Source organism: Ammospiza nelsoni, chromosome 27 (genome assembly GCF_027579445.1).
Source record: "Ammospiza nelsoni isolate bAmmNel1 chromosome 27, bAmmNel1.pri, whole genome shotgun sequence".
NCBI classification, from domain to species: domain Eukaryota; kingdom Metazoa; phylum Chordata; class Aves; order Passeriformes; family Passerellidae; genus Ammospiza; species Ammospiza nelsoni.
The window spans coordinates 1,579,121-1,600,652 of NC_080659.1; the positions used below are offsets into that span (position 1 = coordinate 1,579,121).

Genomic DNA, 21,532 nt, shown 5'->3' on the forward strand with positions numbered 1-21,532 from the left:
GCCCCCGAGGAGCCTCCCCTCAGTCTCCTGGGCTGCAGCTGAACGAGCCAAGTGCCCTCAGCTGCTCCTCAGCCCTTCCCCAGCTCCGTGTCCCTCCTCTGGGCACTCTCCAATATCCTTATGGGCAATGGATCCTTCTGATCTTGTGGTGCCCAAAATGCCTCCAGAACTAGCAGATCCTGGGCTTGGGCCTTGAGGAACCCAGAAACTTCCCTGCAGCACCCCCACATTGTCCATTGCCTCAGGAGACCTGTGGGATCTGCCCTGCCATGGCAGTCTGGAAACCCAACAGACTTTGGGAGAGCAGGCACCACCTTTGGGGTACCATCCAGGCCCTGGCATTACTCCCAGGTGTACAGAAAAATTCAAGATTCCAGAGGTTTATGTCCAAAAAGGAGACAGAGGAGTCCTGTAACTTTATTCATGAGCAAAGGGAGAGGCCATGGGGCATTTCCCACGGGGCCTCTCAGATTGTTGGGGGATGCAGCCTCCTTTTTATCCTAATTTTCATGGCCACATCAGCCTCTCCCTTTCTCCACTGGCTGAGGTGGAGAAACTTCAAACTTCCTGAATTGCCTACTGTATGTCCCCCTCTAATATGCATCCCCCCCTTTGTTTAACATATGATATTAATTCTATTGTCTTTGTTCTTCTTCTCCAAGTTCGGGGTTTAGTAGGACCTTGGCTGAGCAGCAGTCCTTGTGAATTAGTAACACTTTTTGAAACTGATGGTTTCTCCAGTTACTTCCTTATCTACAAGTCCCTGGCCCTATCTACAAGCAGATTCACACAGTCTGTTTGTAAAGACACATTCATATTATTCCTTTCACTGGGCACCAGCAGGGCACTGGCACTGCCTGTCTGTGCTTGGGCCTTTTGCCGTTCTGGTGCCAGTCCTTGCCCAAGCTGAACCCAGTGAGCTTTTTCCAGTCTTTTCCAGCCTTTTCTAGCCTTCCCGCAAATCCAAGGCAGATTTGGGATTTTGTTGTTGTGGTTTTCCTTGTTTCTGTAGTGCCAGTCCTTGCTGCAGCTGAGCCCAGTGAGGCTTTTCCAGCCCAGCCTGGAGGCGGGAAGGGAATGGGGTGGGATGGGGATGGTGGTGAGGGTGGGGATGGTGGGATGGTGCGGTTTGGTGAGAGGTGGTGATGGTGGTGGGGATGGAGATGGCAGAGCTGATGTGCAGAGAGGCAGGAACGAGGATGGGGATGTTGGTGATGTGGGGATGGGATGATGGGGATGGGGATGGGGATGGAGATGATGGTGCTGTAGGGATGGGGATGTTGGTGCTGTGGGGATGAGGATGGTGGTGCTGTGGGGTTGGGGATGCTGTGGGATGGGGATAGGGATGGTGGTGCTGTGGGATGGTGATGATGGTGCTGTGGGGATGGGGATGATGGGGATGGGGATAGGGATGGTGATGCTGTGGGATGGGGTTGATGGTGCTGTGGGAATGGGGATGGTGTGGGATGGGGATGGGGATAGGGATGGTGGTGCTGTCGGGATGGGAATGGGGATGATGGTGCTGTGGGGATGGGGATGATGGGGATGATGGGGATGATGGGGATGATGGGGATGGGGATAGGGATGGTGATGCTGTGGGATGGCATGATGGTGCTGTGGGGATGCGGTGGGGATGGGCAGGACGGTGCGGTGCGGTGTGGACGGACACGTCCGTACGGTGATCTGCAGGCAGGGATGGGCATAGCTGTACGCTGCCGTGCAGAGCCGTGCCGCGCGGAGCGGAGCGGCACCACCCCGTCCCGCCCCCGGTGCCACCGTGACCCCGCCGCCGATCACTTCCAGGGCGGCCCCGGCTCCCGATTTGAAAATGCGGGAGCGGCTGCTGGTGCTCCTGTGCGCGCTGGCGCGGCGGCGGCGGCGGCGGCGCGCCGGGGCCATGGCCGGGAACGGCACCGGCACCGGCGGCGGCAGCGGCGGCGGCGGCGCCGGGGGCTGGGACGGGCCGCAGCGGCGAGCCTGGCTCCGGCACTACTACAGCCAGCGGCAGAAGCGGCTCATGACGGTGACCGGGGCGGGGCCGCCGGGACCTGGGGACAACCGCAGGCGGGGACGGGGTCACGGGGGACGGAGGGTGCGGGGGTACGTGGGGATCGCGGGGACACAAAGGATGGCAGGGTCACCGAAATCACGGGGACACAGAGGGTGGGGGACACGGGAGACGAGCGGAGGTCACGGCGACACGGAGGATGGGGGATGCGGTACAGATCCCGGGGACACAGGATGGGGACACGGAACACATGGACATGGGGGATTCGGGGCGCGGGGTACACGGGAGCACAAAACATTGATGGGGGGAGAAGGATGCAAAGGACAGTGATGGAAAGGATGGGGAGCATGGGGAAGTCATAAGGGGGACATAGAGGGTGGGGGACATGTGAGACCCAAAACACGGGATGTGGGACAGGAAGGACACATGGACACAGACATCACAAAGGATGCGGAACGTGGGAGTTCTGTGGGACACAAAAAGAGGGACACAAAGGATGGGACTTGAGAGACATGGGATGTGATCCGGGACACAAAGGATGCTGGATGCAGCGGACACGGGGGTGACATCAAAGGTGAGGGATGTTTTGGGGGATACAAGGGATCCCTGGCTGCAAGGACAAGCTGGAGGGGGAACATGAGGAACCTGCTGGCCTGGGCAGCCGCTGAAGAAGGTGACCAAAGCCCCTTTTTAGTTTAAAGTTGCATTGTAGAATTTAATAACAGAAAATCAATTCTTGTGGAAGGGCCAGGAGCTTCGCCTTTCAAATCATGATTCCCACCTTTGAGGGATGCTCTCTCTCCCTTCCAAATTGGGACTTAGCCCACAGTTCCCTCAGTGGCTGGAAATCCAGCAATGCTCATTAAAATACAAACCCCCAGAGGGAATGGCCACCCCAAAAAAGGGCTTTTCCAGAAAGCTCCATCTGCAACACCTGAGCATCTTGTCTGGAGTCACACCTACTGCCTGGTGAGTTTGCAGTGAGGTTTCCCAGGAACAGGAAGATTTGACTGGTGTTAGACCAGTTGGGACCACTGGCCACCTGGCACTGGCCATCCTCCTGCCTCGAGCAAGTCTCTTGAGCGGGGTGGTCTTCAGAAGGGGTTCCCAGTGAGGTGCAGGGAAGTGCTGTCTCACACTGCTGTTGTCTCCCCCCTGCACTGCAGCTCCTTATCGCTCACCGGAGGAGAACCAGCTGCTGCTTCTACCCCCGCGCCTGGCCCAGCCTCAGGAGCACGGACTGGTGGGAGCAGGTGGTCCTGAAGGAGTTTGGGCCCCAGGACTGGCTGGAGAAGTTTCGGATGTCCAAGGAGACTTTTTTCTACATCTGCAACCAGCTGCGGCCTGGGCTGGCTCCGCACAGTGCGCACTTCCACCCAACCCTGCCGCTGGAGAAGAGGGTGGCCGTGGCCCTGTGGCACTTGGCCACCAACGTGGAGTACCAGACTCTGAGCCCGCTCTTCGGCGTGGGGCCCTCCACGGTGCAGAGCTGTGTGCGGGAGGTGAGCTACGCCGTGGTCTTGCTGCTGAAGCCGCTTTACCTGCGGCTGCCCGACGAGAAGGAGCTGGAGAACATGGCGCGCATCTTCTGCACGCGCTGGGGCTTCCCGCACTGCATCGGGGCGCTGGACAGCCTGCACATCCCCATCCACCCGCCCCTGCGCCTCACCTCCGACTACTGCAACGGCCAGGGCTGGCACTCCATCCTCACTCAGGCCACCGTGGACGGGCTGGGCCAGTTCTGGGACGTCTCCACCGCCTTCCCAGGCAGCATGGAGAACAGCGCGGTCCTGGAGAGCTCCAGCCTGTGGGTGCTGGCCAAGGAGGGCCGGCTGTGCCCCAACCCTCCCAAGCATTTCATGGGGAAGGCGCAGAAGTATGTGCTGCTGGGCGATGCCACATACCCCCTGCAGGACTGGATCCTCAAGCCCTACCAGGAGGACGAGAACCTGACCCAGCGCCAGCTGCAGTTCAACTACCGCCTGAAGCGGGCCCACAGCGTGATCGAGAACGCCTTCCTGCGCCTCAAGGCGCGCTGGCAGATCCTCCTCAAGTGCGACGACTGCAGCCTGGAGCTGCTGCCCACCCTGGTCCTCGCCTGCTGCATCCTGCACAACGTCTGCGAGGCCCACGACAACCCCTTCAACGAGGAGTGGCTGGAGGGTGCCGAGCCCACCGAGCTGCCCAAGCCCTGCCAGCCCGCGCCGGCCGCCATGGAGGACAACCGGGCCGAGCAAGTGCGTGAGCTGATGTGCCAGTACTTCGAGAGCTGCGGGGAGGGCTGATGGCCCAGGAGCAGCTGCCCTGCACATCCCTGCTTGCAGACTCACTGGGGACTCTGGCAAACTGGCCCAGTGCTTCCAGCTGTACCAGGCGGGCCCAGGGCGGGGAGGGGCAGCCGTGTCACGCTCGTGCTGGGTTCGCTGTGCAGGTTTCAGGCAGTGGAATGTATTTTGTGCCCATTCTCTCTCCCAGGACCTAAACTGTTTGGTGGTGTGTTGTGTGCTGTGGGAGTACAGTGGGGATTAGGGCTGGGAGGGGGTGGCTGCTGGGGTCTCCCTTTCCTCTGTCTCAAAGCCTCTCCATTAGACCAAAATCAGCAGGAGCCTTGAAATAAGGCAGAACTCCTTTGGAGGTTTGAAACTTGCTGTGTAAACACACATAGGAAGGAGAGGGAAGGAAGAGGCGGAGCAGTGGCTTGCAAGGGCTGACGCCAGCCTGGAATTAAATTGCATCCACAAACTCAGGGATGTGCTGCCCTGAGGGTTTGTCCAGCCTAGCACCCCCCAGCCCCTCTCCTGAGGGGTTTTGCTCAGCCTGGCACACCTGGACTCTCTCCAGACAGGTTTGCCCAGCCTGGAACACCCTGACACCCTGACCCTGAACTCTCTGGAGAGGTTTGCCCAGCCTGGCATCCCTGGTTCTTCTCCAGCGGGATTTTGCCCAGCCTGGCATCCCTGACCCCTCTCCTGAGAGATTTTGTCCAGTCTCGCGCCCAGGTCCCTCTCAGGGTGGGGTTTACCCAGCCTGGCACTGCCTGAACCCTCTCTGGTGGGATTTCTCCCAGCCTGGAACGCTCCCACGCCCTCTCAGGGTGGGCCTTGCCCAATCTGGCATCCCCAGCCCCTCTCTGGAGGGGTTTGCTCAGCCTGGCAGCCTCAGCCTCTCTCCAGAGGAGTTTGGCCAGCCTGGCATCTCCTGCCCCTCTCCAGAAGAATTCTGCCCTCCTTGGAACACCCCAGCCCCTCTCAGGGTGGGCCTTGCCCAGCCTGGCAGCCCCTGTCACTCTCCGGAGTGTCTGTGGCTCCGTTCCGCGGCCCCGCCCGGCTCCGCGCTCCGTGACGGGGCCCGGCCATGGCGGCAGCGGCCCTGCCCCTCCCGCAGCGCCCCCTGGCGGCCGCAGCGCCCTCAGCCGGAGGGGCGGCAGCGCCCCCTCGCGGCCGGCCCCGCCCGTGCGTACTGCGCAGGCGCGGCCGCGGGGCGGTCACGTGGCGGAGCAGCAAGATGGCGGCGCGCGGTGAGTGCGGTGCCGGTACCGCCGGGCCCTCCCCGAACCCCCCGGGATCCCCCGGCCCGGCCGCTCCTCTCGGGCCCCGCTCCCGCTGGCTCGGCGGCTCCGTCTGGCGCGGTTGCGGCAGGCGGTCTATGTCCGCCCCGGGTATCCGGCGAAACCGAGTGTCCGGGGACACGCGCTCTGGGTTCAGCCCCGGGTCCGGTTCTCCGGCACAGACCGGGCCGCGGCCCTTCCCGCCCGCCCTGCCCCCGCTGGCGGCTGAGGGCGCACCTTGACTCCCTTCTCCGGACGCAGGAGTGTGACCGAGGAGCCCCCCGGAGCCCCGAGCGTGCCCGGAGCCGCCCGCGCCATGGTGACGGAGCAGGAGGTGGAGGCCATCGGCCGCACGCTGGTGGACGCGGCGCAGCCGCTGCCCGCCCGGTTCCGGGCCCTCTTCACCCTGCGCAACCTGGGCGGCCGCGCGGCCGTGGAGTGGATCAGCCGCGCCTTTGGGGACAGCTCGGCGCTGCTGAAGCACGAACTGGCCTATTGCCTGGGCCAGATGCAGGACGAGGCCGCCATCCCGGTGCTCATCCGCGTGCTGGAGGACACGGCCCAGGAGCCCATGGTCAGGCACGAGGCAGGTACGGCAGCGGCTCCTGCGGCTCTGGGGGCAGGGAAGGGGGCTGGCTGGCAAGTGGGGCTTGGGGTGCTTCCCCCACTGGACAGGGCAGCTCGTGGGGGCCTGATCTGGCTTGGATGTCAAACCCTGAGTCACGTAACACCTCACCAGCTTCCCTGGCCACACCTGACAGGACAGGTTGGCCTGGCTTCTCCTGTCATGTTTGTCCTGATTGGAATTGGTCAGTCTGGCCTGTGCCCGTGTTTGTCCCATTTGGGATCGGTCAATTCGGCCCGTGTCTGTGCTTTAGAGCAAAGCAAGGCATTGCCAGAGGACACAGCAGGGTTCTTCTCACACAGACACCCTGATTACATCCTGATCCATCCTTCAGGTGAAGCCCTGGGTGCCATTGGGAACCCCGAGGTGCTGGATGTCCTGAAACGCTATTCCCAGGATCCCGTGGTCGAGGTGAGCTTCCCGAGGGGCCATTTCCTCCCGGATCAGCACCGCTGGTCTCGGACGCGGGTCCCACACTGGCCGGGTGGGTGGGAACATGGCAGTGACATCTGCTGTGTGCTGGGCTGCCTCTGGCGCTGTCCAGTGCTGTTGTGCAGGCAGGGCAGTGTCCCTGTCCCCACAGGTGGCAGAGACGTGTCAGCTGGCCGTGAGGAGGCTGGAGTGGCTGCAGAACAACAAGGAGCAGGCAGGCAGCAGCCCGTACCGCTCTGTGGATCCTGCTCCCCCCGCAGAGGAGACGGATGTCGCCAAGCTCCGGGAGATCCTCCTGGATGAGTCCCAGGAGCTGTTTGAGCGCTACCGGGCCATGTTTGCGCTGCGGAACGTGGGGGGCCAGGCTGCTGTGCTGGCACTGGCAGAAGGTGAGGGCCTGGCCTTGCTGTGGGTCTGTCCAGGCTAATCTGGGACGAGCCCTTCCCAAATCCAGGAGTGCAGAGCTGTTCTCACGTGTTTGTGGCTAGGGCTGCTGTTCCTGGCTACATCACAGAGTGCTGGGTGGTCTCTGGTGTTCCAGAGTCCCCTTGCCACCCTCCAGACCCCCTTCCCTGAGGGAGGGAGGGCATTGGCTGTGATGAGGGTCTGGGACGAGTCTGGCCTGGGGGTTTGGGGTCATGCTCTCCTGGCCTGGAATGTCAGGGGCTGCTGGTGTTTGGGAATAGTTCTGGAGAGGGGAATATCCCTGCGTGGGAAAAGGGCAGGCCACAGTCCAGGAATTGTTTGGACCCACCCCCAGCCTGAGGGAAGTGGGTCAGGCTCTCCAGCCATCTGGGCCTGTTGAGCTCCATAAAGTGGGATCTGTCAGCTCCTGCTCCAGCTGCTTGGGGTCCCTGGCCATGCTGCCATGGCCTGGAACATCACATGGTGGGGCAGAACCTGGGCAGGTGGGGAAGCAGTGGCTCTGCTGGGGGGGTGGGTTCTGCCATCAAAGGAGGCACAGGGACAGGGCTGGGATCAGGGAGCAGGGTGGGATCAGGGAGCAGGGCTGGGATCAGGGAGCAGGGTGGGATCAGGGAGCAGGGTGGGATCAGGGAGCAGGGTGGGATCAGGGAGCAGGGTGGGACACCCCTTCCTGTAGGGTTGGGGTGGTGACCCTTGGCATCCCCAGCTTTCAGGTAGGGGCTCCATCCAGGCGTCCTGGCGCGTTTTGGGGCATCCTGGTGAATTTTGGGGCGTGCCAGCTCACTGTCCCCCCCACCTCCCGCAGGGCTGCGCTGCGGCAGCGCGCTGTTCCGCCACGAGATCGGCTACGTGCTGGGGCAGCTGCAGGACGAGGCGTGCGTGCCCCAGCTGACGGCGGCGCTGTGCAGCCGCGCCGAGAGCGCCATGGTGCGGCACGAGTGCGCCGAGGCGCTGGGCTCCATCGCCCGGCCCGGCTGCCTGCGCGCCCTGCGCGCCTTCGCGAGCGACGAGGAGCGCGTGGTGCGCGAGAGCTGCCAGGTGGCCCTGGACATGTACGAGTACGAGAACGGCGCCCAGTTCCAGTACGCCGACGGGCTCTGCAAGCTGCAGGCCTCCTCCTGAGCCCGGGCTGGGGGCAGCGAGCTGGGTGTGCCGCCTGCCGCCCCCTCGTGCCGCCGCCGGCGGATCCGTGCCTTGCCGAGCTGCGGGAGGGACCGGGTTTGCTCTCTGGCACAATTACAAGCACCTTTTCCCTCCAAATCCGGGCTGAGCTGCTACTTGCCTCCCCGGCGCTCCTCGCCAGCCGCTGTTTCCTGGATCTGCCCCTTTTCCCTGCCAGGATCGGCGCTGCCCGCCCGCGGCGTGGCTCGGGGCTCGGACCAGGTGGGCTCAGCTTGGCGCGTCGGAGCCTGCTGCGGCCCTGCAGGGCCTGGGCCTGCCCTGGGTTGGTGCTGCCCCGTTGGCAGCTCCGTTCTCCACAGCTGAGCTTTGCTGGGGGCTAGGATGGGCTTTGGGCACCCGCTCTTGTGGGCTGTGGTGTTGGGATGCTTTGAAATTGCTCTCGGTGGTGGTGCCGAGCTGGGGCCCTCCTCACCCGTGCTGTGGGTTTGGCTTCTCCTGTTGGGACAAGCTGGAGCTGAGCCTGTGGCAGCCTCTGCCCCAGGATGGGGGTTGTTTCATGGCAGAGTTGGGAAGATATGGCTGGATTTTTTTCTGCAGGGAAGGGCGCTGCCATTAGGGTGGGCAGGGTAAGGCAGAGCCTGCCTGGGCTTTCCCCTGTGTTTAACCAGGGCCAGGAGAGCTGAGGCTGCTGCTGGCACCCAAATCCCTCAGTCAGCCCAGCCTGGGCACTGGGGTTTGGGGTTTGGCAAGGAATAAAGCACTGGCAGAGGAAGCTGGAGTGAATCGAGCTGTGATTTACCTGTGCCCAGGTGTGCAGTGCCTCCACTGCCATGGGGTCAAGCCCTGGGCAGGAGGCTGGGGGCTGCCAAAGTGAAGTCATAGAACCATTGAGATGGGAAAGGACCTTTAAAATCGAGTCCAGCCACATTGGGAGGAACAGGGAGTGGGGTCCCTGATGGCATGAGGTGAAACTCCCAGCCCTGGGGAGGAGGATGATCTGTCTGAAGTGCCCTGGTAGGTCCCACTGCCCTGCAGGGCCTGGCATCCTGCTGGGCATCCCTTTTACCCTTGTCCAAGGGCTCCCTGTCAGTCACTCCCAGGCTCAATCCTCTTAGTCCCTGAAGCCAGCTCAGCATCCCCAGGGCTCTGGTGCTCAGGGCCACAGCCAAGGGGCAGCCCTGGCCATGGCCCACTCTGACCCAGTTCAGGACCCTGTGGAAAGGGCTCTTAGTCAAGATATGACCAGTTTTGGTCATCTGTACACAGCAAGAGTCAGTGACATGGACCTGAGTGCTGTGGGTAGGGTCACCTGTGTGCCATGTGGAGGGTGACGGGTTCCAGACTGCCCTTCCCCAGCACTGAGGACAAACATCTGATGTTTTCACACTGTTTGGAGTCAGCAGCTGTTATGGGTTGCTTGTCCCCCTTCCCTCACCCTCCGTAGCCCCTGGGTGATGGGCAGGACCCAGGTGGCACTTTGGGGTGTCCCCCCCGTGTCATATCCATGCCCAGCACAGTGAGATAGATGGGTGCCTTCCCCAAGGCCACGTTATCATTCCCACTGTTCCCTTGCTGGCACGTGGGCTCCAGCACCCTGGAGCTTGCCAGGCTCTTCTTTGTCCCCACTTCCCACCTCGGCTGCCCCCACCTTTGCTCCCCAGCTTTGCCACAGTGACTCACTCACACCTTGCAGGGTTGTTTCCCAATCATTCTGTGCCAACATTTGTCTCTGCTCTCCCAACACCTTTTAAGACAAAATCAGAACAAAATGCATTTCTGAGGCTGAGATCTGGGCAGGGGTGCCCTGGTGCAGCAGAGCTGGGAGGTGCTGGGCTGGAGCAGGACTCAGCCTTGAGCCTTGACTCGGGACTGAACTCCACCAGCACCTTCAGCCTCTGCTGGGAGGGTTTGGGATTTCTTCATAGCTGCTGCTGGTCTGGGCTAGAATCTGCACCCTCTTGGTGTGGGGGGAATTGCTTTTGGGGGAAACATGGTCCCCTCTGCAGGCTGCTCTGCCCTGGGGAGGTGACACTGGGTGCTGGGGTGACACTGAGTGACACTGGGTGCTGGGGTGACACTGGGTGCTGGGGTGGCACGTGGCAGCCATCTGGGAAGGTGACAGCTTCTTGCCACGGGCTGCTCCCCTGTACAGCAGAGGGGGCCCCGTGGGAGCTCCTGTGGCTGAGGCATCCCCAAATCCCTGCTCCCGTGGGCTCCAAGGGTGCTGTTTCCTCTGGGATCTCAGCCATCTGCTCCAGGGATCCGGGGCCTGCTGAGGGATTTTACCCAGCCCAGGGGAGGGAGGAAAGGCCTCGGGCATCCCTCCCCATTCCTGACTTTGGGAATTCTCCAGCTGTCCATGACTCCTCACTCCCAGAGGGGCAGGGGTACCAGCGGTGCTCCCAGAGGAGCGGGATTTGGGGACCCTGACCCACATCAGAGCCCCCTGGTCACCTCCCATGCTGAGGCAGCCCGGCTGTGCCTGGATTAGCAGGTGCTAAGCTCCTCAGCAACGCAGCTCTGCCGCCGGGTGAGTGGCGCTGCCACCAGCTGTAGGGACACCGCTGTCCCCGTGAGCTGCCGGCACCGAGGAGCCTTGTGGACTCTGATGCCACCTCCCCCCCCGCAGTCCCCTGCGTGGCAGAGGCTCCAGTGGCTCGGGGTGGGGCTGCAGGGGTAGCTGGCCATGGCCCTGGCAGGGGGTGTCGGCCTCCCTGGCACCGGGGGGGCACCGGGGCCTCGGCACTTGCTGCAGTCGCCCCCCGAGGAGGACGGGGTGCTGTATGTGGACTACAGGCCCCCTGCCCTGGACAGCATCCACCTGCCCCGCTATGTGCTCTACCTGATGATGGCAGCCACGCTGGTGCTGGTGGTGGCATATGCCATCGTGGGGCACCTCATCAAGGACCTGGTGCACGACTTTGCCGGTGAGTGCTCCCCACAGCGGGGCCGGGCTTTGGGGTGGGCGGGGGCCAGGGGGATCCCCCAGCTGAGGCTGGGCTGTGGCAGGGCTGGGGCTGCTGCCAGCTCCCTCTGTGCCCCTGCAGACTGGGCATTTGGGCCCAAGCCGGAGGAGAAGGCAGAGATGGCCGAAGGCCCCGTGCTGGAGGCAGAGTGGCTGGAGGAGGATGAGGTGCTGGTGGAGCAGAAGGTGGAGGATGAAGGCAGCGGAATCCTGCCCGGCACGGACATCCCGCTGCAGCTGCTCGCTCCCCGCAGCTCCGTCTCCTTTGCTGACCCCCCCAAGAAGAGATTCTTCTAGCTCAGGGGACACCCCTGCCACAGCAGGACCCTGCAACCCTGCCTGGCCATCGCGTCACGGCATGGCCCTGGGTGTAGGCACTGCCCAGCCCTGGCACAGAGCCTCCCCCTCCCTGCCAGCCGTGGCGCTGCTCTCGGGCTCCCCTTGGGCTGTCACACCGATAAAGTGTGGCACCACTTGTCCCAGCCCTGCTCAGCCCTTGGGCTGTCACACCAGTGCAGTGTGGCACCACTTGTCCCAGCCCTGCTCAGCCCTTGGCCCAGCACGGCACGGGGGTGGCAGGGCTGGGGCATCCCAACCTTTGCCTGAGGTAACAGCACTCCTTGGCACAGCCATGCCAGCCCCGGCCATGGGCACGTGGGTGTATAAAGGGGGTGCCCCTCGGTGTGGGGGCACAGCCGATGGTGGCAGGGGGCACGGGTGCACACAGAAACATGGATACCCCTCTGGATGGGCCAAGTCAGCGTGGGCACAGGGGTAGGGACAGACAGATGGACAGCTGGATGCTGAGGCTGGCTGTGCCTCCACCACCCCCTCAGTGCCTTGGCACTGCCAGAGGTGGCCCCAAACCAGTCTTGGGGGACAAAGCACCCTGAAGCCTCACTTGGGTTCTGGGAGAGGGCACTGGGCATGGGGCTGTTTTATGGACCTGCAGCCCCTGACTTAAACCCAGCCTGAGGCTGGATCCCTGTTCCCACCTGGGATTGTCTGGGGGCAGCTGGCTCGTGCCCAGGGGAGGGCTGGGGGTGCCTGGCATTGCCCACCCCTCTGTGCCACCCCATCCCCATGGGATCTGCCCCAGCTCTGCCAGCTGGGATAGGGGAACCAGGCAGGGTGGGCACTTCTCCACCCCATCACCCATCTGTCCTTCCACCTGTGCCCCCACCCACCCACACCTGTCTGTCCCCGCCTCCATCCACCTGCCCACCCTGGCGTGGTCCCCAGCCCAGGGCACAGGGACATGCCTCTCCTTTGCCACGCTGCTCCCGGAGGTGGTGGCTGCTGGGTGTGGTGGGGTGCCAGTGCCTGAGCCAGGGGAGTGGTACCACCTGCCAGGGGTGACAGGAGTCACGTTGCCATGGTGCTTGCAGCCACTTTGTCCTCTTGGGGCCAATAAAGGCACCTGTTGCCCTGGGTGCAGAGTGCAGGCACGATAGCAGCAGGTGACAAAAGCTCAGCTCCAGGAGCAGGCTCCAGACGTTCCCCAGCCTCTGCCCAAAAATGCCGAAGCTCTTGCAGCCCCTGTCGCTCCTGCTCCTGCTCGTCCTCGCTTCCACCGCCCAGGGACAGACTGGTGAGTGCCCCCGTGCCACTCTGTGCCCTGGGGTACCGGGGGAGGTGGCCAGGTCTCCCCTCAAGCATCAGATCAGCTCCTGGGAAACCTGTCCAGTGGGACCAGTCTGTCCCAGTGCTCCAACAGTAACTTTTGGGGGCAGAGCAGGAAGATCTGGAGACACCCACCTGCTGCCCCAGTGCTCCCCACTGCACTGGGGACAGGTGAGCTGTGTCGGGAGTGCCTTCCTTGGTACCCAAGGGACACTGGGGAGCGGGAGCAGTGAGTGTGTGCCAATGTCCCATCCCATGGGGGGTCCCATCCCCTGGAGGATGGAGCTCCCCTGAAGCTGTCCCCATCCTGTCTTTTCCCTTGCCTGTCCCCTGGCCATGCAGGCACGGGCCCCAAGGTGCTGCAGCCGTGGCTCATTGGCCTGACCGCCGTGGTCGTCTTCCTCTTCGTTGTCTTCGTCGTGCTGCTCATTAACCGGCTCTGGAGTCTCAGGAAGAAGAGGTTGGATTGGTGTGGGGGGCAGGGGGTGCTGGCCAGGGGAAACCTGCGTGGAAAGTTGCCATGGGCTGGGGCAGGGCTGTCCCCGGGCACCGTTCAGCCTCTCTCCCCTCGCAGGAAGGAGAACGGCCACCAGGAGACCCTGGAGACTGACAGGTACCACAGCCCGGGTGCGGCGGGGCAGCACCGGGACCCTCCCGCACACCGGGGCCAGGGCGGCGGTGCCGGTGCAGCGCCCGGCTGACCGACGTTCCCTCCCTCCCGCAGGCTGGAGCGCTCCGGCCACGTCAACCCGGCTGCTGAGGACTGGGAAGAGCTGAGGGACGACAGGGAGCAGAGCAAGCCCGTGGCCACGTCGCTCTGAGTGCCCCCGCATCCCCGTGCCCGCCCCGGAGCCCCTCTGATGGGCACCGCGCCCTCCTCCCGTCCGCGGGCCGGGGATCCGCGCCGGGTTTCGGCGACAGCCGCGGCCACCGTGGCACCTCCCGCCCGCGGCCGGCCCGGCTGGGACCAAGACCCGGCGCGGATCCCCGGGAGCTGAACGGGAGGGTGGCGGCAGCGGGGCCTCCCCGTGCCCCCGACCCTGGCCCGGCGGGGTCCCGGCCCGGGGGGACGAGGAGAGCCCCATCCCCAAACGTGCCCACTAAAGGTGTCCCCACCCTACCCCGGCGTCAGGCGTGTCGTGTCCCCGCGCGGGGAGGGGGCTGTCCCGCAGCCCCGGGTGCCACTCGGGCGGGGGACAATGGCCGGTTCCTGGGCAGGGCGGGGCCGGTGTCCAGCCCCCATAGCTGCCAGGCCAGCCCGGAGCGAGGGGTGGGCACCGAGGGGACGCGTGGGGTCCTGGGCAGCGCTTGGGCACCGTGGGCACTGTGGGGGTGAAGCGCAGCTTCGGCCAACGCCGATCTACGGGTGACGTCAGTGACGTCACACCACCAGGCGGTGACGTCACGCGCATGAGATGGTGACGTCCCGTGGCCAAGTCTGAGGCACAGGAGACGGCGGCAGCTCCGAACTCCCGCGTGAGCCGCGGCTGCCCCACCCGTGTCCTGTCACCCGTGTCCTGTCCCCACCCGTGTCCTGTCACCCGTGTCCTGTCACCCGTGTACTGTCACCCGTGTCCTGTCCCCACCCGTGTCCTGTGACCCGTGTCCTGTCACCCGTGTCCTGTCCCCACCCGTGTCCTGTCACCCGTGTCCTGTCACCCGTGTCCTGTCACCCGTGCCCTGTCCCCTGCGGGCTCCCGGGTCCGTCCCCTGCTCTGCCGGGCCAAGGGCGGCCATGGGGGGGTCCCTCCTCTGGGTGCCCCCCCCGGGGCGGGCTCTGCTGCCCCCAGTGCCCCCCGTGCCCCCCTGCCCCGCTGGGACACCCGTGTCCCCCCGCTTGGGCACCGCTCCCCAGTTCCCCCGGGGCAGCGAAGGAAGGGCGGAGGCGAGCTGGAGTTGAAGCATAGCTTGTTTAATTTTTATACATTTTTTTTTTTGTCTTTTTTTTTCGTTTTCATTTTTTAATCTTTTTTTGTGTGTCAGTTTTTTCTTTTTTGTTTTTTTCTTCTTTTTTGTCTCTTTTTTCTCTTTTTTGCATAGGGGAGGGGGGGGGAAACAACAACAACAACAAAAAAAAAAAAAAAAAAAAGGGAAAAAAACCAAAAACAACAAAACCAAAAACAAAAGAAACAAAACTAAAAAGAAAACCAAAAAAAAAACCCCCAAAATCCGTATCAGGGTCAGTAAGTGTATGTAGGCAGGAGCGGCGCTATCGGTAATGGCTGCGTACAATGGTATAATCAAATATCGTGAAGCACCAGGGAGGCGAGCGGGGGTCGGGGGGTCCATGCGGGGCCGGGGGGCGCGGGGGGCGCGGGGGGCCCGGCCCCGGCCCGCGGCCCTGGTGCGCTCGCGGTGTGTATCGGCTGCGGCAAAGCGAAAGCGAGAATCCGGCGAACGAGTAAAATATAACTGCGGGGAGGGGGCGCCCCCGGCCCGGGGGAGCGGGGACCCCCCGAAAAGGCGGCCGGGGCAGCCGGCGGCGCGGAGGCACTGCGGCGGGATTTTTGGTTTGGGTAAGAGGCGCGGTCCGGCCGGCTGCCGCCTCGGCGCCTTTTTGGGGCGGTTTCTGTCCTTTTGCCGCTCTTTGCCCAGGGGTGGGATGTCCCCCAAGCCCGGCTCTACATCCCGCTGCCCCCGGGCATGGCGCGGGGCGCCCGGCGGGGCACGCGGTACCCAGAGCGGCACCCGTGGACCGGGCACCCCTGGGCATCGCCTGGGGCACCCAGAGGGGCACCCGGAGCGGCGTTGGTGGGTACGGCTCGAGGCACCCTGCGGGGCACCCGTGAGCACCACCCGGGGCACCCAGAGGGGCACCCGTGGGCATCACTTGGAGCACCCAGAGAGGCCCCCGTGGGCACCACCTGGGGCACCCTGCGGGGCACCCATGGGCATCACTTGGAGCACCCAGAGAGGCCCCCGTGGGCACCACCTGGGGCACCCTGCGGGGCACCCATGGGCATCACTTGGAGCACCCAGAGAGGCCCTCGTGGGCATCACTTGGAGCACCCAGAGAGGCCCCCGTGGGCATCACCTGGGGCGCCCAGAGGGGCATCATCTGGAACACCAATGGGACCCCCACGGGCACCAGGTGGGGCACCCACAGTGATACCCACGGGCACCCAGAGGGTCACCATGGGCCTCTCCCGGGGCACCCATCACCAGGGGCACCATCCCAGCCGGTGGTGGGATACCCGGGGTGGGGCAGAAAGCAGCAAATTCCAAACTCCGAGTACAAAAAAAAAAACCAACCAAAACAAAACAAAAACAGAACCAAACAAAAACTAAAATAAAAAATAAAAAAAAAAAAAAAGGAAAAAGCCCAAACTCCACCAAACAAGACATATATATATATATACATATACATATATATATATATATATGTATGTATGAGATTTTATATATATATATATTCCTTTGCGATTTAAAGTACCTTAACTGTGTGGGGGCCCGCGCCCCCCCCCCGGCCCTGCAGCCCCATATATATATATGTGGAGATATATATATATATATATATATGTACAGGTTATTTGTTTTATTTATAGGTCACAAGGACTATTTTTAATTAATTTTTTTAAGCCGACGAGCCCGACTAAAAACCCTCTAGGAGAGCCTGTAGTGCATGAAACCCCCGCGGTGATTGTCGAGCGGAGCCCCCTCGTATCCCCATCCTGCGGGGGACCCCCAGAGCTTCCCCAGGGATGGGGCGCTCTCCCCCCCGGCTTTGCGCTCACCCCCCGACCGTGGCCATCGAGGCCGCCAGAAGATAAAAAAAAAGAAGGGAGAATGATAAAAAAAATGGCAATAATACAAATGAGCGGTGCCCCCGCCCCCGCGGAGGGCCCGGGGGTGTTGCATATTCCCTTTGGGCAGAGCCGGGGTGCGGCCCCGGGGGTGTCGGGGAGCAGTGCAAAGCCCCGGGGCCACGGGGGGCTCCCCGGCCCCGCAAGGGGAAACCCCGGCACGCCCCCCCCGGTGCCGCCCGACGGGCTGGGGGGCGTCCAGTTGATTCTTTTTTGCCTTTTTGAATTTGGTTTAAGGTGCTTTTCTTGCCGAGGGCGGGTTTTGGTGCAGCCGGCCCGGGGTGGGGAGGCAGCAAAGCGGGGCAGGGGCGGCCCCGGGGGGACAGGGGGGGCTCCGGGGCTTCCTCGGGGCGGGGGTCCAGGCCCGAGGGGCGCCAGCGCCCCTCGCCTCCCCGGGGCTGGCCCAGGGAGCTGCCCCGGTGCCCCCGCTCCCTCCCTCCGCTGTCACTGTCACCGTTTAAAAATGCTTTTTAAATTTTTTTAATATTTTTTGCTTTGAGCTGAGCCTTCTCCAGCCTTAACCCCCCCTTCTTTTTTTTTTTTTTTTTGTTTTTCTATTTAAAAAACCCTCTCTCTCTTTTTTTAAAATTTTGTCTTCTTTCCCCCCCCCTTTTTTTTTTAATTCTAATATTTCATTCCCCCACCCCCCCAGCTGGACGCCGCCCCCATTCCCTCCTTGCATTGTCCTTGCAGAAATCAATACTGCACCTTGCATCAAGAAGCGTCTCCCAAGGCTCCCCCCAAGGGTCCGGGACCCTCAAACCAGCCTCAACTGTGGGCGAAACCCGGCGGGACGCGACCACCCCGTCACCCCCCTTCTAATACTTTTGGACACCAAAAAAAAAAAAAAAAAAGAAAGAAAAGAAAAAAAAAGAACAAAACCAAAACAAACAAACAAACAAAAATTCAAAACTGTTGACGACGACGTTTCTTCATGCCCGAGCAGCAGCGATGCCGGTGCCACCCGCCCACCGCTGTCACAACCCGCGTCAGTTCTCAGCCCCAGGGAGCTCGGGGGTCTCCAGCCGGCGGAACGCGGGGGTTTTAAGGCAAATTCAGGGGTTTTCGGGGGTGTCGGGCCCCTGCTCGGCAGCGGGGGAGGGGGCAGGAAGGCACCACCTGCCGCTCCTGCCGCACCCGGGCATGGAGCGCTGGGGTGGCGGCTGCGACCCCCCTGTCCCCAGCCCGGGGTGGGGGCTCAGCTACATTCACTCGGTTCCATTCCTGTGCGAGAGCAGCCGGGCTCGGCCCTGCGCCCCGCTGAACACCAATGTAAAACTGGGGGCTCCCCAATGGGGAGCGGGGGGAGCCGTGCCCGGCCCGGGCGGCCCCGCGGCTCCATCCCCGCTCCGAGCCCCGCACGCCCCGCTCGGTCCCGCCCGCACGGACACCGCGACCCCGCTCGGGGTCCCTGCCGCCTCCCGCCTCGCTGCCTTTGGTTGCTGGAAGCAGAAAAAACCAACTCAAAACCCCCCAAAAGGGAAGGAAAACAAAGAAAAGAGAGGCAAAGCAAAGGGGTGGCCGCCCCCCCGGCCGGCCCCCCCACAGCTATTGCATATTCCGGTGTGTTGGCGCAGAGGATGCATCGGTATTACCAACTGGAAGACGTTTCTGAGGGGGAAAATCGGTTAAAAAAGAAGAAGAATAGAGAGAAAAAGGGACTTTTCCGGCCGAGAAGAAGCCATGCAGGAGGCGAGGGGGGGGGCATCGGCCCCCGGCCCCCCCGGCCCCCCGGGAGCCCCGGGCATGCAGCGACTCCCTCGCACTGATATCGGGTCCAGTAATACTTAGGCTTCGAAGGCAAGGCACATCATGTGGTATAAAATTTCGTGCAAATTAGGAAAACATGGATTTTTTTTTTTCTTGTGTGTTTTTTTTTTTTTTTTACGGCTGTTTTTTTCTTTTATACAGATTTTTTTGTTTGTTTTTTTCCTCTTTTTTTTTTTTTCTCTTTTGCTGAAGGGGAAGGTAGAGCCGGTTAATAAGAGTCTGCCATGCACAGCATCAGCCAGCCGCGGCTGGGTTGAGCCAGGTCACCAGATCCTGTTAAAGCACCATGCAGTTTATTTGTCTTTTTTTTTTTTTTTTTGTCTTTTTGTCTTTTTTTATGTGTTTCTTTTCTCAGATCTTTAAAAAAAAAACAGGTTTCCCTCTCCGCCAAGCGCTTTTTTTGTTGTTTTTTCTTTTTTTTTTTCCTTTTTTTTCCTTTTTTTTTTTTTTTTTTTTTTTTTTTGGTGGGTTTTCTCCTTTTCTTGTCCTTTTTTATAATTTTTCTGTCTCCCGGGATTTCCTGCGTCAGCCCTTTCCCCGGTGTCTCGTTGTGCCGTCCCGGGGGTGGGAAGCGGGGGGAAGCGGGGGTCGTTGGGATGGGGATGCGGTGCCGCTCGCTGCTCCTCGGGGCGGCGCTGGGGGCCAGGCGGGTGGCGATGGTGGCCTCGGTGATGTCCCCTGGAGCTCCTGGACCTCCGCGGTGGCTTCTCTCCATCAGCACCGTTCGGGTGTCCCCGGGGCCGGAGATGCTTGGGGGATCAGTCTCCTCATCTCGCTGGGACAACGGGCACCTTCGTCCTCTTCCTCCTCCTCGCCTGGGCCGTCGCGGGGGTCGCTCTGCTCTAAGGCACTGCCACGTCCCTGTGTCCCCTTCCCGGCCCCGCTGTCACCGCACGGGACGGGGGCGGCTCCTCCGGGACCCCTCCCCGCCACAGTTCAGGCACTTGACGCGGGGCCGGGGGCTCCGGGGGGCTCCGGGGGGCTCCGGGGGGGGCTGGCTCTGCCCTCGCCGTCGTCGCTCGGGCTTCTCTGCTCCATCCTTTTGTATCCAAAAAGAAAAAGAAAAAAAAAAAAAAAAAAAAAAAAAAAAAAAAAAAGCCAAACCCAAAAAAAACCAAAACCACCAAACCCAAAAACCCCAAACCAGCCGTCCCGGCAAGTCGGTGCCGGGGACTCCACCTCCTCCTCCTCTTCCTCTTCCCCTTTTTTTGTGATTTTGTTTTCTTTTCTCTTCTTCTTTTTCCTCCTTTTTTTTTTTTTTTCTTTTTTTTTTTTTTTTTTATGATGATTCCCTCTTAAAAGTGCATTTCCTACAAAATGTGCAACACGAGCGCACCCTGCCTCCCCCCCCCGGTACCTGTCCACAGGAATGCATAGCTCAAACACACGGACGCACGGCCCCCTGCCCCGTAACCCCCGGGCGCGGGGACACGGCTGGGGACACGGGGACACGGCTGGGGACACGGCTGGGAACACACGGGCCCGGGCCGGTGCAGGCTTGGGGGAGGAAGGCGACCAGAGAGATGGTGACCGGAGCCTCGGCGCGACCGTGGCCGCCGGGCTGCGACAGTCCCCGTGCCGCGTCCCCGCTGGAACCGGGGTGCCACCGCCGCTGTGACGCGTGGGGCGAGGTGGGAGCGTCCCGACACCGACACCGACACCGTGTCCGAGCGGGAACCGAGGTGCCACCGCCGCCGCGACCATCCCGGCCGTGCCCATGCACCCGCTGGGGTCACAACCCCCCTCCTCCTGCGCCACCCGCTCGATCCACTGTGCCACCGCACGACCGTCACCGCAGCGCGATGTCACCGTGTCACCGCAGCGCGATGTCACCGACCCCGGGGCGCTCGCACAGCACCGAGCGCCACCCGCCCGCCCGGGAGCGCGCCCGCTCTGCCCCGCGGGGCTGCGGCAGCGGGAAGGGTTCCCCGGGAGGGGTTCCCGGGAGGGGCTCCCCGGCCCAGCCCCACGAACCCCCGACAGTCTGGGCCCGGGGGGGTCGGCGGGGGAGGTTTTGATCTTTGTTACTCACATAGAGGCAAGAACGAGAGAGTCAAAGCCGTTTGCATATTCGGCGAGCGGCCGGCGGGGCCGGGAGGCAGCGCTGGCACCGCTCGTGTCAGGTCTCAGCGCGGCGCCGGCCCACGGGGTAAAGAATAGTGTTTTTTCTTTCTTTTTTTTTTTTCTTTTTTTCCTGTTTCTTTGTTTTCTGGCGCATCGCCGGGGTGGGGGGAAAGGTCCTCCTGGGAGGGGTTGTTGGTTTGTTTGTTTTTTTGTTTGTGGGGTTTTGTTTTTTTTTTTTTTTTTTTTTCTTCCATTTTAAAACAGTTTGACCCTTTTCCTTCTTCCTTTCCCTTGCTCTTTCCTTCGGGTGTGGGTTTTGCTTGTCGTCGTCGTCGTCGTCGTCGTGAGGCCGCGCTCTCCGTCGTCACCGCAAGGCTGGGCCTGGTGCTCGGGGACGGGGATGTTCCTCTGGGGGTGCCTAAAGCAGAGGAGAAGGGAGGCGAAGGGGCGGCACGGCGGCGATTATCCCAGGTACCAGGACTGCCGGAGAGAGGAGAGGAGAGAGGCCGGCGTTAGTGTTCTGCCCCCGGGGCTGCCCCGTCCTCCCGCCGCTCCCAGAGCCCGAGGCAGCCGCCCCTGTGCCGTCCCTGCGCTGTCCCTGTCCTGTCCCTGTCCTGTCCCCGCGCTGTCCCTGTCCTGTCCCTGCGCTGTCCCTGCGCTGTCCCTGTCCTGTCCCTGCGCTGTCCCTGTCCTGTCCCCGCGCTGTCCCCGCTCGGCGCACGGGGCTCGGTCCCCACTCCTGCGCTGAGTTTGTCCGTCCTCCGCACCGCTGCACCCGCGCTCCCCTGGGTCCCTCTGCACCTTCACGGCAAAGGGAGGCTCTTCCAGGGCCACCTGGGGCCAGGTAGGGGGTGGCACGGTTGGGGACCCCGCGAGGTGCCCCCCTGCCACCCTCCCATTGTTTCCCCCCCAGCCCCAAGTTCAAGTTCATTCCCGATTACCTCATGTCTGGTTTCCGTTGGAAACGAGACAGCTCGGGGCCGCTGCTTCCCTTAACCCTTCCAGGCCCCGCCACACATGACCAGAGCGCGGCAGGTCTCAGCTGCCCCTCTGGGACACCAACTCCTACCCCGTGCCTCAGTTTCCCCAGGCAGAGCATCCTCGAGCCCTGGGGAGCCTCCCTGAGCATGACTGGGGACACCCATTC

The 21,532-nt window shown here is 62.4% G+C and overlaps 6 protein-coding genes across 13 annotated transcripts in view; 4 read left to right on the top strand and 2 right to left on the bottom strand.

Moving 5' to 3' along the window:
- Positions 1–1,828: 1,828 nt before the first annotated feature.
- On the top strand, positions 1,829–4,474 carry LOC132084735 (uncharacterized). Its single transcript, XM_059489988.1, has 2 exons — positions 1,829–2,023; positions 3,175–4,474. The coding sequence occupies exons 1-2, from the start codon at positions 1,829–1,831 to the stop codon at positions 4,291–4,293; spliced, it is 1,314 nt and encodes a 437-aa protein (XP_059345971.1). The 3' UTR covers positions 4,294–4,474.
- Positions 4,475–5,495: 1,021 nt separating this feature from the next.
- On the top strand, positions 5,496–8,932 carry DOHH (deoxyhypusine hydroxylase). Its single transcript, XM_059489656.1, has 5 exons — positions 5,496–5,525; positions 5,817–6,145; positions 6,515–6,591; positions 6,764–7,001; positions 7,844–8,932. Exons 2-5 carry the CDS (start codon positions 5,872–5,874, stop codon positions 8,158–8,160), a joined length of 906 nt encoding a protein of 301 aa, XP_059345639.1. The 5' UTR covers positions 5,496–5,525; positions 5,817–5,871; the 3' UTR covers positions 8,161–8,932.
- A 1,914-nt stretch (positions 8,933–10,846) lies between these two features.
- SMIM44 (small integral membrane protein 44) lies at positions 10,847–11,422 on the top strand. Its single transcript, XM_059489990.1, has 2 exons — positions 10,847–11,087; positions 11,208–11,422. The coding sequence occupies exons 1-2, from the start codon at positions 10,847–10,849 to the stop codon at positions 11,420–11,422; spliced, it is 456 nt and encodes a 151-aa protein (XP_059345973.1).
- Positions 11,423–11,483: 61 nt separating this feature from the next.
- SMIM24 (small integral membrane protein 24) lies at positions 11,484–13,624 on the top strand. The gene is given in 7 exon segments (XM_059489991.1): positions 11,484–11,495; positions 12,514–12,559; positions 12,562–12,633; positions 12,636–12,716; positions 13,091–13,208; positions 13,323–13,361; positions 13,473–13,624. Coding segments are annotated over 7 exon segments (465 nt in total). The 3' UTR covers positions 13,570–13,624.
- Positions 13,625–14,646: 1,022 nt separating this feature from the next.
- Positions 14,647–17,115, bottom strand: LOC132084710 (basic proline-rich protein-like). 4 transcript variants are annotated; one of them, XM_059489956.1, is made up of 3 exons: positions 15,715–17,115; positions 15,647–15,680; positions 14,647–15,612 (listed from the first exon to the last, which is right to left on the bottom strand). In XM_059489956.1, the coding sequence occupies exons 1-3, from the start codon at positions 15,743–15,745 to the stop codon at positions 14,958–14,960; spliced, it is 720 nt and encodes a 239-aa protein (XP_059345939.1). In that variant the 5' UTR covers positions 15,746–17,115; the 3' UTR covers positions 14,647–14,957. The 4 variants fall into 4 exon arrangements, 3 of the variants coding, with proteins under 3 accessions (XP_059345939.1, XP_059345937.1, XP_059345938.1); XR_009420100.1 differs by lacking the exon at positions 15,647–15,680 and having other exon boundaries at positions 15,681–17,115; XM_059489954.1 differs by lacking the exon at positions 15,647–15,680 and having other exon boundaries at positions 15,749–17,115.
- Positions 17,116–20,574: 3,459 nt separating this feature from the next.
- Positions 20,575–21,532, bottom strand: part of NFIC (nuclear factor I C) — a 38,348-nt gene continuing 37,390 nt past the window's right edge. For all 5 annotated transcript variants that reach the window (XM_059489476.1, XM_059489479.1, XM_059489478.1 and 2 more), the window contains one exon: positions 20,575–20,865. In XM_059489476.1, the coding sequence (XP_059345459.1) occupies positions 20,848–20,865 (18 nt within the window). In that variant the 3' untranslated portion in view covers positions 20,575–20,847. The remainder of the gene's footprint in view (positions 20,866–21,532) is intronic.